Source organism: Talpa occidentalis, unplaced genomic scaffold (assembly GCF_014898055.3).
Source record: "Talpa occidentalis isolate TD23 unplaced genomic scaffold, MPIMG_talOcc4v2.1 talOcc4.9, whole genome shotgun sequence".
In the NCBI taxonomy this organism is placed as follows: domain Eukaryota; kingdom Metazoa; phylum Chordata; class Mammalia; order Eulipotyphla; family Talpidae; genus Talpa; species Talpa occidentalis.
The window spans coordinates 56075839-56093981 of NW_023605305.1; the positions used below are offsets into that span (position 1 = coordinate 56075839).

General features: G+C 42.4%; 2 protein-coding genes across 11 annotated transcripts in view; one reads left to right on the top strand and one right to left on the bottom strand.

Moving 5' to 3' along the window:
- Positions 1–12133, bottom strand: part of MIER1 (MIER1 transcriptional regulator) — a 56095-nt gene extending 43962 nt beyond the window's left edge. Inside the window, exons 1-3 of one of the 8 annotated variants that reach the window (XM_037500447.2) lie at positions 11947–12042; positions 10708–10808; positions 8030–8103 (exon numbers count right to left, since the gene is read on the bottom strand). In XM_037500447.2, the coding sequence (XP_037356344.1) occupies positions 8030–8103; positions 10708–10808; positions 11947–12004 (233 nt within the window). In that variant the 5' untranslated portion in view covers positions 12005–12042. Of the gene's footprint in view, positions 1–6624; positions 6772–8029; positions 8107–10707; positions 10809–11581; positions 11669–11946 lie in introns of those variants that run through there. The other 7 variants (XM_037500444.2, XM_037500440.2, XM_037500445.2 and 4 more) reach the window with 7 other exon arrangements.
- Positions 11955–18143, top strand: part of DNAI4 (dynein axonemal intermediate chain 4) — a 55063-nt gene continuing 48874 nt past the window's right edge. The window contains exon 1 of one of the 3 annotated variants that reach the window (XM_037500438.2): positions 11955–12346. In XM_037500438.2, the coding sequence (XP_037356335.1) occupies positions 12300–12346 (47 nt within the window). In that variant the 5' untranslated portion in view covers positions 11955–12299. The remainder of the gene's footprint in view (positions 12347–18143) is intronic. The other 2 variants (XM_037500437.2, XM_037500439.2) reach the window with 2 other exon arrangements.

An 18143-nucleotide genomic window follows, 5' to 3' on the forward strand; every position in this document is an offset into this window, starting at 1 on the left:
GAAAACAGTTCATATAGTAAACAACACTTTGCCTGACAAAATGATTCTCTCTCAAGTAAAATATAAATTAAGTATCATAATACAGGGATTTCAGAGTGGAATGAGGGCATTTTTAAATTTATGTATTTAAGAGAATAGCAGAATGAGTTTACATTTATATTATTAATTTTAAATGCATAGTGACTTGATGATAATCAGAACCTAGCAATATTACCTGCCACACCTATCTCATTTTATAGATTACCAAACTCAGGAGATAAAGTGCCTTGATCATGTTTCCATGGTAGGTGGTAAAGGTAGAAATGAAGTCTGGGACCTGATTCCTTCTATAGCCCTGAGGGAAACAACTACGTAAAAGAAATTTTCTCTTTACTTCTCTCTTCCTTCCCTCTTAGTTTGTCTTTCTTTAAAAAATGGTTTTCATGTGTTCCAAGGATGTTTAAACTGTGACTACAAGCTCTCAGTCAAGACAGACAATAATCTATATCTAACAATACCCTCTAAGAAAATCTGCAACATCTACCATTTATTACCTACAGTAAATTAGAAAGGGGGAAGAAAGGAAAAATAAAAAGAAACTTAAGCAGGTACTCATGTGAAACAATATTTTTAGAAAAGCTCAAATGATGTTCGGCATAAAAAAGATTTTACACTGGGAATTAAACCTATGTAAAATGTACTCATACATTACTGGTAGAAATATTAGTTGGTTTAACCATTCCGGATTATCACTTTGCCAACATAAATTTACCCTACAGATAAACCTAAAGAAGCACACAGAGATACATGTCTAACATTCACTAACACAAAATTGTTCACAGCAAAAAGTTGGGAAAAAATCCGAGTCTGTCATTTAACTAGTAGTCAGAACTGAAATACTTCTTCCAAGCAATGGAACACTATTAAATCCATTAAAAAGAGTGAGATCTGGGGCCTCCCTCGTGGCGCAGGTGGTTGAGCGCAGGACGCAGCACTGTGTGTCCGCAGCCTCTGCACTGCGGGCTCAATCCCTGCTGGCCAAGGAGATCTGAGGAGATCTGGCGTGGCAGACCTCTCCTGTCTCGCCCACTGCTCCCCTCAGCAGTGTATTTCAGTCAATCTGCCTGTTCTGTTCCCAACTCTGTCTCTGGTGAATCCTCTCACCCTCCCGCACATTTGGCCTGTACCCCGGTTCTTGTATAAATAAATTAATTAATTTAAAAAATAAACAAAAATCTGTTAGCAGTTACCTGTAGGAGAGGAAGAAAGACAAGACAGGTATTAGAGGACATCACAAACATAACAAAGAATGCATCCTTGTAGAGCAGCTAAAAGGTGCCAAGAGAAGAAGAAGGGGTGTTGGAAAAGGGGCAGTTAAGTCCATTATAAAGGTGAGGGGTTGGCAGAAGAGGAGGAGGATCACCAGGATCTGTTGTGTGCATTAAATAAACAAAACAGAACCGTAATTATCTCCAGGGAATGGGTTAGGGAAATTTTTACCATTCTGTACATTTGGAAATTTCTAACCACTTGCAAGTATTACTCTGTTTCTTGAAGAAAGTGAATAGAGATTATTGTGTAGAATTAGACACCATTTTAATTTTCTTTCTATACTTTTAAATTTTTCTTAAAAACCTAGCACTTATTATTTTTTTTTAAAAAACCTACAATTTTGAAAAATTACCCAGTTTTCATTTAGGTATGTGCATAATTGGTTTACTGGAGATAGAAAGCATTATCCTGGATAGACAAGACAGAGAGTTACAGTAGGCTAAGGCAAGTTTAAAAATTAACTGCTAGCTTTATAGCAACTTTTATATCTTCAAGTGATTTGGTTAATAAAGTTGCTATAGCTGTAACAAATAGGCAATATCTCTGATTTGTTTAATGGGTTTTTTTTTTTGTATTTTTCTAGAACATGGTGAGAAATAGTCCATATACCAGAAAACAATAAATCAGAAAAGTAAAAGATCAACTAACTAGAATACTATCATTATTTTTAAAAGTCAGTAAAAACATGCTGTAACCATTAGACTTCTATTGAAGGTAATCAAAAGCATATTTTTAGGGCGTATAACCAAACTAAATGTTCCTCTCAAATCACTGGCATCATTTCTATAAGTGTTATCATCACTAATAGATACTAAACCAGAAATTTAAACGGGGATGTGGCTAGAAGTCAGGAAGGAGACAGGGGTGCTACTCCAGGATGAAGAATGGGAGACTGTGCCAAGAGCGCACCATCCCTCTTCTCCATACAAAATTAAATCTCTTAACTTCGCTGTTACCCTGAGGAATTCTAGGGCATAAAAAAAGATTAAGAGCTTAAATTAGCAAATTTACTACAGTAATAATAATGTAGAGAATGCACTGCTATTATTAACAACTAGGAACTCAGAAGTTCAGGTTCCAGTAGTAATTGTGGCAGACTGACTGTATGACCTAGGACAAATTTCATAAACTCTGCTCAGTTTCATTTTCTCTATGATGAAAAAATTCAGTTATCTTCAAGTTTAGTTCAATTTCCTTTGAGAGCTAAATTTTCGACTTTTATTATGTATTATTGCAAAAGACATCAGAGTACCAAGGAGTACTTAGCAAATGGATGTTATATGTTTAAGACACTTCCAATATTTTTTTTTTTTTAAATATAGGACTATTAGGAAAAGATGATCTCAATTTACAAAAAGCTTTTTGGGGGTGCTACTTTATGGATTTCCTATATACAAAAAGCATAGTAACAGTCAATTATTCTTCTAAGCCACATAATAAATCAAACAGAATGGAGCCCTAACAAGCACTGATACTTGGACAATTTAATCACAGAAACGAATTTTAAAACCATTTGCAAATCTTTTGAAATATATAGGAAATCAATCTGAACTTCAAGTAAGAAATTTCCATAGTTGATTACTTTCCATAAAGACAAGTTCAAGTTTCAATGGCAGTATTTTATTTCTGAATTATTTGGGAAACCGGTCTTCTCACTTACACGAATTATCTAAAAATAGTTCACTTCAGTATTTCTACCACCAGCCTCTCCTACTATCAAGAACTTTGACTCTAACTCCCTCGGAATTAATTAGCTTCTTAGGACTTACGTATTAGTATTCTTGACTACTTTGGATAAACCCTTAACAGCTCTAAACAATATTTTTTTTTTAATTTCATTACCAGTATAGAGAATTAAAGCCTAAATTCACTGCAGTCAAACAAATTTTGTTCAGAGTAGACATTAACAGCAGTCAAGATGATCCTACTTCCTTCAAAAACACAAACACACACACACGCAACCCAAATATACTCAAAAAGAAATGAGTCTGCTTTTGAGAGAAATAGATTTGAGTGAATAATCATTTTTAGAAATACTAAAATACTTAACACTAATTCAAAGAAGCAAGTTCATTATTATTTTTTTTTTTTCCTGTATGACAGCAACATAGCCGTGGTGAAAAAGATAGGTCTTGCAGTATGCTGTGGCTTTTTTTGCCTTGAGAAGAAAATCTCTTATGTGTTTACAAACACTGAAATAAAAGACAAATTATTCATTCCCAAAGGCCCCTCTGCCACATTCCATATAAAACCCAAAGGATCAACTATTTCTTCCTCTTATTCTTTCTCTCTGCCTTTGTGAAACTGTGACTACCCTGTAATTTCCTTCCTTGAAGTGTGACTAGAAGTACCTCCTTTTGGAATGTTGATAAATAATTTTAAGGGATAATGAGCAATGCAAAATATTACCAAAGTATTAAGAAAGGGAGCATATGCCATTTCTTTTAAGTACATTAAATATCATTTTTAATGTAACCACAACTTGAAGAACCGTTAAATATATATACTGCTATTATAGATTGCCTCAGATAATCAGATCAACTATGAAAAATTATTCTCTTCACATCTAAAGCAATTTGTATTCAAGAATTAGACATTTTTCTGGAAAAACAAGGTCAGGGTCCTTTTCCTATGTAGGAAACAACAACATAAAAAACCCAGAAGCCTAACACCTACATTTTTCTCTAGAGACAGGCTTCTTCAATGACCTGTTTTCCCCTCAGATTTATCAAATAAATGCATATTGTTGCTTTGAACTTACTGTTACTTCACCAGTTAGTTTTACACCAGTTAGTTTCCTCATGTCTACTTAATCAAAAGTGCAACAGAAAAACATGAGAATTATTTTAGCGCATGCTTTCTATTGGTATCAGAAAGAATAAATCTCCCGAGAGCTCACAAAAAGCAAGTGAAAGAATTAGAAAACAAGCCATTTCTCCATCTAATATTTTAAAATGACTAGTCTCCAAAATTATCCTAATTACTAAAGTATTGTGCTCAGAAAATTAGAAATTAATTTTACTTTTCACCTCTTGACCTGGTTTAACTTTTTGTAGAATACAGGCAAAGTTGGTCCCTCCATTCTTCAACTCCACTATTAATAAAACCATCTACAAGTAACTGAAGAATATAAAAGATGAATTATTTAAAGTTATCAGGTCACAAAATACAGTGAAAACAAAATTCCGACTTTTTCTTCTTTAAATTGGCTACCCAGAACTTCCTATAAAATGAGTATCCCCTTCTCCAATGGACATATTCCCAAGAAACATATACTTGAAAACATTAAGAACTGATTAGTGATTCAAACTACTGCTTTTTCTCACAACACTGTAATCACCTTTAATTTCTAAAACAAGTAATAAAATATTAATATATTTCATTTACATATTAATTTCTCAGTGTGTTATGAAGTTAAAAGATCCGGGTGAAGTTTTTTAAAAAAATTATTTTTCACTGTACTTTCATACACCAAGCTATTTTCCTTCAATAACATGCTTCCTTAAAATATGACTGCAGAACTTAAGCTCAAACCATTGCGAGCAACACCAAGAGAAAAGAAACTACAATAACCTATTATAGGGTACTGCTGCTTATCAAATGGGCATTCACTGAAAGGAGAATTCATTGAAAACAATTTGACAAAATACATGTAAATCCAGCTATATATAACCTCTTTTTCTTAAAAATGAAGAAAAGAAACAAGTATCTCTTAAGCACTAGAATTCTTTCAGTCCAGTGTAGTAAATCCATTCACACTCAAGTGAAATACAAAATACTTTTCTCCAACTCATGTGCCTTGAAATACAATTCTTTTACCCGAGGGGAAAAAAATGGAAATAAACTTATGATCTCAATTTAGTTTCAAATCAGAAATAGGAAATTTTTGGAAAAGCTTATTAGCAGTAAACACTCCTGCTAAACAGTAAAGCCTCGTCTTTAAACAAATACTCCAGAACATATACTCAAGTCCAGTTTCCACAAGGGAAGTAGAGAAGCACCCTAAAAATTACCCCATAAAAGTTAACATTTAGGTCCCTCCAATCAACAAATGAAAAGGCCTCCAAATGAATAATTTTCCAAAACCCCAATCATATTTCTGTATCCTAAATTTTAAAAAGAAGGTATTACGGGGTTGACTACCTAATGTTGACTTCATCTAACAAATAACTAAGACGTAAATCGTAAATCGGGGGCGGAATGCTAAATAAAATTACCTACTTCCTGAATCTGTTTATAGGTGCCTCTGAGACCATGAAAATGGTAAAGCACAAAAGAAAAATGCTTTATCTATCATTTAAGAGTGGTTTATTTCAAAGGAGACATAAAAGTTCAAATATATCACCTCTTAAACTCCAAGGGGTAAAGAATAACGAAATTCTTGAGGATAAGGGGAAAAAAATTCTTTAAATACACCCCCACCCAACTTCAAAAGTTTAAAGGTTTTAATCACACGCACATATTTAAATCTCTAGTAGCACACGCACTAATTTAAATTAATCACAAGTTACGTTTTGTCCATGGATTAGAGGCCCCAAAAATTACCACCGAAGAAAAATGACTTTAGGAAGTAGTTTACTAGAAAAAGAGCGAAAAGAAAAAAAATCTACTACCCGAGGGAGAAAAAAATTAGGAAAAACACACACACACACAAGAATAGCCTTCAATTGGGGGGGGGGGGCTGGAAAGTAAAGGAGGTAAAGATAAAAAAACAACTCTTCTGAATTTCAAGGGGGGGGGGGGGTGTACTGCAGCTATTTGGAGAAACCGGGTAGAGTCCCCCAACCCACAGGGCCGGATCGCAAATGGCCAAGTTCGGTTCTTCACTCATCAACATCAAGAAAATTACAGTGTTCCCGAGAGGCCATTCCGCCCGTCTCCCCCCAAGAGCCTGGTGTCAGAGCGCCCGGGTGGGGGTGACGCGGAAGGGCGCAACAGCATCTCGGCCGCCGGGCAAGAAACTTCGCAAGAGGAAGCGGCAGCTCTCCGCTCGGCCCCTCGCACCCGCCGGCGAAGTTGCGCCACCCGCGCCCCAGCCCCCGCGGGCGCCCCTTCACCCCGCTCGGCACGCAGAGCCGCGCAGCCCCCGACCCTTCAAACTCCCCCCGAAGTCCAACTACGCCCCCGCCTCCCCCCGCCCCCCCATCCCAACTAACTTCCAGGGAAAGCTCCCGCCCAGAGCGCGGCCTGTTCCGGACAACAGGTGGGCAGCGGCGCCGGCAGGCTGGGCCTCTCCCAGCCAGGCCCACTCCACTCCTCCCCGGCCGGGGCCCGGGGCCGCCCGGGACGGGGAGGGGGAGCTCGCTCCCTTACCTCCGCCATGTTTGCCGTACTGACGGTCACATCTCCGGCGGCCGCCGCTGGGTCACCGCCAGAACCCGGATGTGAGACTCGGCAACGGGACTCCTGTCGCCGCTGCCGCCGCCTCTGCCGCCGCTGCCTCGGCGGGAACGCGCAGGAGCCGCCCCGAACGCGCCCACCACACCCCACTCCGCCCCCTCGCGGCGCTCGGGCTGAGCCGGACCGGAGGGAAAGGCCGACGCGCGCGCGGGAACAGGGACGCGCGCGCAGCCCCGCGACAGCCCTCCCTCCCCGGGAAGAGCCGGAGGGGGCGGAGCCAGGGGGCAGTGGGCATCTCTGCGCCGCCCCTCCCCGGCCCGGGAGCTCCCCACTCCACCAGCCTCGGGGAGTCGAGGGAGCGCAGGTCAAGGAAAGGTGGCAACCCGCTCACATCTAAGCATTTATATCGCTGGGGAAAATACGTGCTATTTTACTATAGGCCTTTTCTGAAGTGCATGTGCTGGAAGACGGCGGTTGTTGCAATGCAACAACGCCGAGTAGTGAGCTTTGAAAGCGGTTATCCCTAGACAGAGATGTCTCTCTCCGTTCATTCCCGACTGGAACGTAAAATCCCATATCCCAAATTCTTAAGAGAGGCCAGAAGGGATTAAGGACTACATTAGGTAGTCTGCCAAACTCGGAGCTCATGTGTTTCCTCACAGACGTTCTGTGATATCAGTAGCAACACAGTTGTGCAAGGGTTGGATTTTGCACAACTAGGAAAAATTTCTAAAATATAACATACTGAAAAGCTGCTCTTTGATGGCTATAATCTGATTTGACTGCAGAAAGGGAGAACCTGCTTCTTTACAATGCCTGAAATGCCAGCAATTTGAGTTTATTTTAATGTATGAGCCTAGACCTGCCAATTGGTCTTAATGCCAATTCCAATTGCCAGAGCCAATGTCTATAAATTAATAAACATGTTCGACTTACATAACTAAGGCAAATACTGGCTAATGCAAAGGTGATATTAAAATGGGCACTAACATATTTTACTAAACAAGAGTTAAGTCTTAAAAAAAATCGTTTTTTTCCCCCAATGTTCAAGGCTTCCTCGAAATGCAGTTTCAGAAATGACTACCAAAATCAACCAAATATGAGAATCAACCAAATATGAGAAATGTGTTTGCACTACAGTACTGCATAAATGTGTACGTATACAATATTTCTTAAAATTAATACTTAACTTACAATGCAGAAGGGGGTAGGCAGTTTTCTTAATATGTACTTTCTTCGAATTCTAGACTCTTATCAAGTAGTTGCCTAGTTCTAAAGATCCAACATAACTTGAAATTCTTACGTCCAATAATAATTTGTGCACGAATTAACTGCATTTACAGGTAAATGAAGTAGCTGCTAAGTGAAAGGACATTACCTGGTAATTTGACAGGAAAAGAGTCCACAGACAGTCTGTAAACCAATTAAACATAAACATCTGATGCACATTTTCTACTGAAAGAAAAGCAAGGGAAAGAAGAGAAAGGAAAACTTTAAGGTTCCCAAATCTACAAACAATTTTTACCATCAACTGTACTGTACAGTATTTTCAAGACTATTTATATAAATGTGTCTTTCAGGATTTCTCAGGGGAATAAGTATTTTAGCACAGGTTAACTATCCTGTTGAATTACCTTAGGCCTTCGGACTTGACATAAAAATAACTATAAAAAATCATTTCCTATTCAAATAGTTTTCACTTTGATATGTTTGATGAAAATAGCTGAAGGCAAAGAACAATGGATGTACCCAGACCTAAGGTGGCCAAAGATTTAAAAAAAAGGGTTTAGATGTCAAAACTCAGGCTTTATAACATGGTGGAAATGAAGGCGGAATATCCATTTAAATAATAAAGGAAATATGAAATTTAATTGGTTACCAAAGGGAAATTTAGGTGTCAAAATGGAAGATACAGGAATAACTTACTTGCTTAAGCCCATTAATCTTTGATTCTTCAGTTAAACCATCAACAAAATCCCAATTGTGATCAAGACCTGGTACAGTGCCTTAAGCTACTGAATACTGAAATTGCCAGGAAAACTGAGATCTGAGACATATTTGAATGGGTATCCAGCTTACTAATTAATGACTTTTAAGTTTAATATTGTGTATCAATTTTACTAGTTTCATGTGGCATTATTCTTTAGGGAGAAAACCCCCTTGCACATCTTTCCCTGCCCCCTTTTTTATCAGTGTTTTTTTAGGTTCAGATATTGTAATGGTAAAGATAAATAGTTCCAATAACTGTAAGTCACTGTAGTGAATTCAGTATAGTTCTGCTCCTATTTTATTCTAGTAACATACTTATCTAAAAATTTTAGGAGCCACTTTAAGGAAAGCAGTCTTTCTTAAAACTCTTGCTTACCCTCTTCAGTATCAAATATGTAAAACCTATTCATTAGTCACAGAATTTTAGTGTTGGATGGACTTTACAGGTCTTCAATCAACTTCCTACTCTGTCTGAAGAGACTCCCTCATTACATATTTCTTCTACCAAGCTTTTCTACATTTGCAAATTTCCAAGGGCTCATGATTTGTCATGAAGAGGTTGCTCTTACCCCAACATTTTGGAAAAATTCTTTTTATTAAACCAGAATCTATCTCGTTACTTCCACCCTGCAGAACACCCCTGAGTTCTTCAGCACTTTGGATTAATTCACAGTTGCCTTCTTTGTAATCAAATGCCAACAGTCAATATTGATACTTGGGTTAACAAAAAATAAATCTTTAAAGCCTACTGAGACTAGAAGAGCTGAAAATAGGATATGACAGAGTTAAAGGCATGAGAAAATTAAAAACTATGACCTATTTAAAATTAGTACAGTGTATAGAATTAATGTGATATCAAAAATGGCAGTTCTGTTAAAATTATGTAGCAAAGTGTTTAAGCTAAAAAGTGTGGTTAATTCCAATTTTGTGAGGCGTGTGGTTAATGTCTCAAAAAAATCACTATACAAAGCCTGAATATATGCCTCTTTAGTACTACCTAAAGGTTTCCTTATTTTCAGGTAAATATAACATTTACCACATAATGCTACTCAAAATTGTTATTATATTGGGAAATTATTTTTAAGCAATTTACTGAATACTCCATTAAGAAGTTATTAAACAGTATTATAGAGCCTATACTACACACACACACACACTCAATTATAATTTTGCTGTTAATGAGGCATTTTAAAGATCACAAATTTACTTCAACCAGTACCTTAGACAAACCAATAAACTACTTTGGCAATTTACATATACCTGAGAAATAGAACCACTGGTTGGTTGGTGTTCTATACCAACACCTGATTTAATAAAAGGTAATATATACCTAAATAATATAAACATATCTGTTATGCAATTCAAAGATACCTCTCAAAATATACCAAGAAAATACTTACAAAAATGTAGAGGTGAGGCCTTTTGAATGAATAGAGCATATTCAAAACCATAAAATTAAATTCTATACCTGACAATTTTCAGAGTGCTTAAGTTTTGAGATTATTTTATCAGGCTATTCCTCAAAGTTTTACTTAAAAGTGACAACCTATACTGTATCTTCATGAATGCAGATACAAATTTATGAGTGATGACTAATCTGGTTGAAAAATACCTAAATTACCAAAAAACTTAACCAATTTTCAAAATAACATTTTAGATCAACTAAGAGTTTACCTTTACTTTAGCAGGCAGATGCAGATTACAAAGGAGCAAGGCATTACATTTGGAAGTCCCACAACTATGCAACAATCATCATATTTTTGTTAGTTTGATTTTTATTATTAATACCACCCGAAGACACTTAAGTAGCCTGTTCTTGCATCAGTTTTTGATTTTCTTTTCATAATTTTTACATAAAGAAATTTATCCAGCAGCCCAATTTTTATCAGCTGATCATGAACTGGTATTTTGTAATTCTTACATGTTAATTTTATCTCACCCAAACTCTGGAAATTATTGGCCCATCAGCAGTTCTCATACACTGGAACATATAAGAAGAGTAATATATTTATATTTGAGGGAGTTTGGATTTTCCCTCCCTCAATCTCCAAGTGTGCCCCTGCCTACCAGCATCACATCCGTCTTGTCTGCATTGAACCTCAACCAGTTGGTTCTTAACCACGTCCGAAACTCAGCCAGGCACTGGGAGAATCGAGCCACCACACCATCTGGATCAAAGGAAAGAGAGCCTCAGTAGCAACGAGACTAGAGACCACGAAACCACAAGCTCACCGTTCACCCTGCCTACAGTTTTTGAAAAGATGGCTACTAGGTATTAGGCCAAGGACCCTGTAATAATTTCTGAAAAACGATGGAACTCATTGAGTCGTGCAATTTGTAACTTATGCTAACTGTATAAAAGCGACCCAAGTAACAGGCTGTCTCATCCCACTGGATTGAAGAAAAGATTCAGTCAACTCTTAGTCATCTTGGCTAAGCGGCCTCAGTGGACCGGCCGGTCTTGCATAAGCTTTTCTGCAGAATTCAGAGTTTTAGCGTTGGAAGAAGCTTTAGGAATAACTGGAGCCCAGAAAGAAGTAGTGACTCGCCCAAGGCCACAAAGCAAGCGAAAAAATCAGATGGACTCCAGGCCACAGATCTTTCCTCCACAAAGCTGGAACAAGGCCATTCAAAATGGGGGGGGGGTAAGGTACCTGTCCCCCGGGGTCCTCCCACGGGCTGGGAGGACTTCTGCCCCTCGCAATAATGCGCCCTTGGAGTCTCTCTTCCCTCCCTCTCTCCCGCTGAAAGGGCTTGCCCGAGACCCTGCTCCCCACCGGGGCTGCAGTGCAAGCAGAAGCCTCCCAGGGCTGGGACAAACCAGCAGATGCAGGGGAAAGAGGCGGAGCCACAGGGGTGTAGTCAACTTAGCCCCACCCCCAGCGGGCTCCAGGGCGGACAGGAGAAAGGGGCGGAAGCGACCAGGGCGAGGCGAACTCACTACGCAGCGGACTCCCAGCGCGCCGCGGACGCCGGGGAAGATCCGTGCAGCACCCGCCACCGCCGCCAAAGCAAAAGACGGGGTCGGGGTAGGGTGGGCGGCGGAGGGGGCCTGAGCATGCGCCCTGAGCGTCCTGGGGCCCGAGCATGCGCCCTGGGCTTCCCGGGGCCCGAGCATGCGCCCTGGGTGTCCCGCGCCCCAGCAGGCGGAGAAGCCAGCAGCCCCTCCCCGGAAGTGAAGGGTCTTCCGGGCGGGACTCCGCGGTGGGGGAGGGGGAGGGGTGAAGGGGGACGAGGACGCCGCAGGAGCCCCTTATCCCAAACAGGACGGGGAGGAGAGAGATGAGTTATGGAGGCTGCACTTACAGCCGCCGCCGCCGCCGGCTCCGCTGCTGCCGCCACCGCCTGAAGAAGCCCCATCCATCCGCCTGCAGCCGGGGAGACTCGGAACCTGGGAGGGGCCTGGGGCCCGGGCCGCCCGCCTCCTTCTTCTAGTCGTCGTCCTGAGCTTCCTCTTGCTCCACCAACCCTCTGCCCTCCCCTCCGCCTCCGCCCTCCTCCTCGGCCTCCAGCCGCCAGCCAACCGCGCGGCCTCTTGTTGAGCCAGAGCGCCACCGTCTCCATGACGCCCGGCAAACATTCCCCTGCTTCTGCCGGAGCCTCTAAGGCCGGGGGTTGGGGTACAGGAACTGCAGACCACTGCCCAGGCAGTCGCCACCATGCCCATCTCTCCGACGAGCAGCCGCAAGCAGCTGAACCCCGGGGTGTAAGTTGTGATGCTAAAGCTCTGCGTAGTCCATCCCCCTGGGGCCGGGAGGCAGCCTTTCTAGAGCCTAACACTCGCTGCAAGTGGGTTCAATCAGCAGCCCTCGGAGCTCCCAGGCAGCAGTGTCTCAGTCCTTGGCCTAGGAAGACGATCTCAAGCCCCTACCGCTGTGCTTGCTCTGAGCAAAGACCTAGATTGTTTAGAACCATCCTTCCTCCTCGTACTCGCCCTCCCACCCCCCTGCAGTTTCTAGCTTGTTACCTCCATGCTGTGTCCACAGACAGTCAGCTCTCTCGGTTTCTGTGATCCATCATACTGAACAAATCTGTCCTGTACACTTTTTTTCTTGCCGCCTCTTAATATACTGCCTTGAAACTTATTCCGGTTTACGGCATTCTACAGTTCCTGCAACAGTTGAGCGAGAGGCAGGGTGAAAGCACACAGCTCTGCGAATTTGTCTCGCACATAACTGCAAACGGTCTGTTAGTGTTGCCCAACAGTTTCATTCAAGTTCCCTAATTCATTCACTCTGCCACACTTCCATACCAGTTCCCCCCCAACCCCCCCGCCCCGCCGTCAAAGCTTTAACATCCCTCCAGTCTTTTCCACTCAGCTAGACTTTCTTCAACAAAACTTGTTGACAGTTCTTGGGAGAAAACCTAACCTTCCAGTCTTTCTTAAATATGGTACTGTCGTTTTTTGTCCATCCCACCACTCCACCAAAATCACTTTTCTGAAGACCAGCAATAGCCTTCCAACCAAATGCAATGAATGGCTGTAAGAGTCAGGTTTTCTGATCCAGTAGACCCGGTAAAGGAGGAGTCAGAGTCCTCAGTGGCTTTTTGCAGGTTTTTTAATTTAGATTACCAGGTACACGGCAGGCAGGGGTGCTGGCCTCCCAGGCCTCCATCTCCCAGCAAGTCTTCACTCTGGGCTCTCCAACTTTCTCTCACATTCTCTCTGCTCTTCTCATGGCTCTGCTTTTCTCTCAGCTTCTGCTGGTGTCCCTGTGACGCCACCCTCAAAGCCCAGTCTTAGCTCAGGGGAATCTCATCTACCTATGCCCACACCCTACTCCAGGTGTCCGCCATCAGGCATGCATTCAGGATCACATGGTTCCGTCATCTATCCTAATAGCGGGAGGGCAGAAAAGCCTGACATTTTTTCCTTACCCTACAGTCCACCCCCTCAGGGTTTTCTGCTATACAAGCTTCATATATACAATTTTCTTAGCAAACATAAACAATGCAGCCATGGCCCACAAAAGCAAATACATCACAATATAACAACAAAATACAACAGAACACAAATGTCCAGGCAGGGCACCAACCTAGTGGCAAAAGACAATTATTGGTACCAGCAGATGATCCACCAAATCTGCTGCCGAAGGCACTGCTCATACGAAGGAGGGGAACCACTCATGGCATCTACTGTAACACGCCAGGAGCCGTCAGGCTTCTTGGCATTGTCTGGCTGTGGTCTCGGCTACAAGCCACACATAGCAGCCACCCCCCAGGATGCACTCACTCCTGGATTGGGGATTCTCTACTCTTTGGGGGTAATCGCCCAACCCTCAGGGTTTCTGTCTGCGGTTGCTCCAACACTCAGCTTTCATAGCCAACAATGTGACAATCAGATCCCTGCACTCATGCCAACCCATTGCACAAGCACATGGGTCGGGGATCCAAACTCTATATGCTGCCTCTCTCGGGTCCCCTCTTCAGCTTGGGCTCCACCCCAAGCCATGTTCCCCACCCGTCCCCCAAGGACGGGTTCCTCAGCTCCTCACCCTCACTCAAGAACGAGCAGGGCATCACCCATAGGTGATTTTACAAGACTCACTGGCCTTCCTCAGCTTACTTAGTGCTTAACAGCCGCTCAGGGCTTCCCAAACTCAGCATCAGCACCAGCTTTTGCCTTCTCAGTTGGCTTTTCTCCTCCACCTGGCTGCTGGGCACATCACAGGCTACTTTTGGCCGTCATGTCCCACTGGCCACCACCAGATTCCCATCTCCTGGGGTCTACAAACAATCCTCCCCCAAGGTCCCAAAACAACATTAACTTGCCAGAGTTCCTCCACCTTCTGGCAGGATTGTCAGTTCAAGTACATCAGTCCAAGTCCATTAGGTTTCTCGCTGCATCAGCGCTGGCGAGCTCTGAATCATGGTCCTCTCTTCGCCGATAATTCTTGCTGCCTCAGGGGTCGTTGGCTGGTCCTCTCAGGTGTCTCCTCCATGCGAGGTCTCGTCCCGCAGCTCCTGGACCTTGTCCATCTCCTGTGCCGCCATGACGCCTCCAGTGTCATCACAGGCAAACAGTCTGTTACTCCTTAGTCCCTCCAGGTCTTCAGAGGGCTCCAATACCCGTCTACATGGATCATCTTGCTGACTTACACCAATTGTAAGAGGCAGGAAGGGACACAGTGCAGGTTTTCTATGATCCAGCAGACCCGGTAAAGGAGGAGTCAGAGTCCTCAGTGGCTTTTGCAGGTTTTTTATTTAGATTACCAGGTACACGGCAGGCAAGGCCCTGGGGGGCAGGGAGGTCTCCCAGCCCCCAGCAAGTCTCCAGTCTGGGCTCTCCAACTTTCTCTCACATTCTCTCTGCTCTTCTCATGGCTCTGCTTCTCTCTCAGCTTCTGCTGGGGTCCCTGTGACGCCGCCTTTAAAAGCCCAATCTTAGCCCAGTTGAATCCCATCTACCTATGCCCACACCCTACTCCAGGTACCTGCCATCAGGCATGCATTCAGGACCACAGGGTTCCATCATCTATCCTAATGGCAGGAGAGCAGAAAAGCCTGACATTTTTTCCTTACCCTACAATGGCCATTGCTCAGTGTAGGGTCAGGACATGGACCACAGTGCAGGTTTTCTGATACAGCATACTGGGTAAAGGAGGAGTCCTGGAACCCTCAGTGGCTCTTGCAGGCTTTTATTGGGATTGCCAGGTACACAGCAGGCAGGGGTGCTGGGGGGCCGGGAGGCTGGCAGTACTCACAGCTCCCAGCAAATCCTCACTCTAACTGGGCTCTCTGGCATTCTCTCTGCTTCTCTTTTTCTTCTCTCAGCTTCTGCTGGCATCCCCGAGACGCCGCCCTTATAAACTCAGTCTCTCAGCCTAGGTGTACCCACTTCAGGTGCCTGCCATCAGACACGTATTCAGGACCACCGGGTTCCCTCATCTATCCTAATGGCGGGAGGGCAGAAAAGCCTGATACTTTTCACCTTACCCTACACTCAGTTTTGTTCTTAACAGGATATGATTGCTATTTAAAAAAATAGTTTATTAATTATTATTCATGTACCAAAAGAAGGAGGCATACAGGGCCACAGGGGACCAAATGGAGATGCAGTGGGCTTTGACCACCAAGCAGAAATAGAGGAGGGAATTGTGGGCCGCAGTGTTTAGGTAGTATCGGAAGGAACAGGAAAGGCAGGGTAAACATTTTGAGGACTGGCTAATTTGCAAAAGTTCAGTGGATTCTGGAACATAAGGGCCATCTCTAGTATCTGGCTGTAAAGTGATAGTGGCCCAGAGTGTGACAGCCTGCTAAGAGAGTTGGTTAGGAGTGAGGACTCTGGATGGGGGTGGGGGACAAAAAAAGAGGCAAGAAGTCAAGCAACGTGACTTGGGCATATCAGATTGTTCAAAACAAGACATGGCAAGTCTATGCATGCAGAGAAGATGTTAAAGCACAAGTTTACAGAAGCTAGAAACATGGTTAATACACAGGTGCAGGATCAAAGTAAGAAGATAATTGGACTTAATCAAGGTTTTGGTCCTGCCAGAAAATTTAGTGAATTTAAAGAAGGGGAAAGAAAAGGGGAGGGGGTTGAGAATGTAAATACTGAGTCATTATAATAATTAGCTATGGATTATATTAATTAACCTTAAACTTAAGAGAGAAGAGATCGCATGAGAAGAAGGAAGGAAGGAAGTAAAACCTGGTAGAATCAAGGATTGGACGATTATAATAGAAGAATGCTTGGAGTTAGAGTGTAAGAAAAATAGGAAGTGATAGTTGATCTTGCTAAGGACAAGGGAATATGCATGGCCATAGAAATAAGTAGCTGATGTGCCAAGATCATTTATGTGAGAGGACTTCAAAGAACGAAGAGGCCATGGTATTCGAAGGATTATCTTCATGATATTAAAATACTCAGGAATTATGTAAGAAGAATAGCATTGGAGAGAGTGATTTAGGATATAAAATCTTCAGGAGATGGGACAGGGTGATGGTGATGATATGATGGGAGACTCCCATAAGAAAGAAGAATACAAGTAGTCATTTAAACTAATTTTGTAAATTTGTAAATTTACTTGAGGATAACATATATTGAGAAGACATAACTGAGATTTGAACATAAGTATAATCTTCAAAAAGTATACTAATAAAATGAGAGGATTTGGATTTTGTAAAAATAGTAGAGGCAAAAGGAGAGGAGGGAAATAAGAGTTCAAGGTAATGGTAAAAGTGAATTGATTTGTGAATTCTGGATTAGAGAATGAAAGGAAACCTAAAAGGTACTGATTAATTGACAGAAAATAGAAGGGTCTGGTGTATGGTGAAGAATAGGAGATAGTGGTCTCCCAGAAACCAATTTAAGAATCAAGCTTAAGAAGGGGAATGGTCAACTCTCAGGTGCTACAAAGATAGGTACTGAAAAGAGCCTTTAATAGATATCTTAATTAAGGATTTTTGAGTTGAGGGGATGACAGGGGCATAGTTACATGCTCAGGGGGAAAAGATAGGCACTTAGATGTAGGAGACAGAATTATTTATAGGGAAAATCCCTCAGAAAGTAGAAAAAGACAAGTTTCAGAAAGTAGGAAGATTAGCAGTTGAGCGCTGGCTTGTGAAGCTGCCCACGGCCTCTGCGGCGCTGGTTTGATCCCTGGCTGCTCCCCGGCCACCAGAGGAGGGTCCCACATGGCGCGCAGACCTCTCCTGCCGCCTGCTGCTCCCCTCAGCAATGTACTTCAGTCCTTCTGCCTGCTCTGCTCCTCGCTCTGGCTCTGGTGAATTCTCTCACCCTCCCGTGCTTCTGACTGTACCCAGTGCATGTATAAACAAACAAACAAATAAATAAATATGCCTCTAAAAAAAAAAAAAAGAAGATGTGGTACATATACACCATGGAATATTACTCAGCATTCAAAAAAGATAAACATGCAATTTGCAGCAACATGGATGGTGCTGGAAGGGATCATGCTCAGCGAAATAAGCCAGAAAGAAAAAGAAAAATACCGGATGGTCTCACTCATAGCAGGAATCTAGAAAACTTAAATAAGGGACCAGGAAAAAGAATAACTATAAGAAAGAAAATATCAAAATCAACAAACAACTATGAACAAGAGACACTCTATGGGGGGTGGGGAGGGGAGGGATTGGGGTCAAAATAAGGGGATTGCAATTGTATGGGAAATATAAAAATAAAATTAAATTAAAAAAAAAAAGCCCAGTCTTAGCCCAGGTGAATCCTATCTACCTATGCCCACACCCTACTCCAGGTGCCTGCCATCAGGCATGCATTCAGGACCACAAGGATCCATCATCTATCCTGATGGCGGGAGGGCAGCAAAGCCTGACATTTTTCCTTACCTTACACAGGGTATGGAAGAAAATGAATGTAAAGAACTAATTCCAAAGTTTTTACCTGGTTGATAATTTTTGTCAGGGATGAAGTCATTAAAGACTAAAGGAGAGGGGCTATGGTAGGATACTTCAGAGGGGTGTAAATTAGAAAATTTGCCTGAACGGAATTCATTTACTTAAAAAAATATTTAGGTTTCACA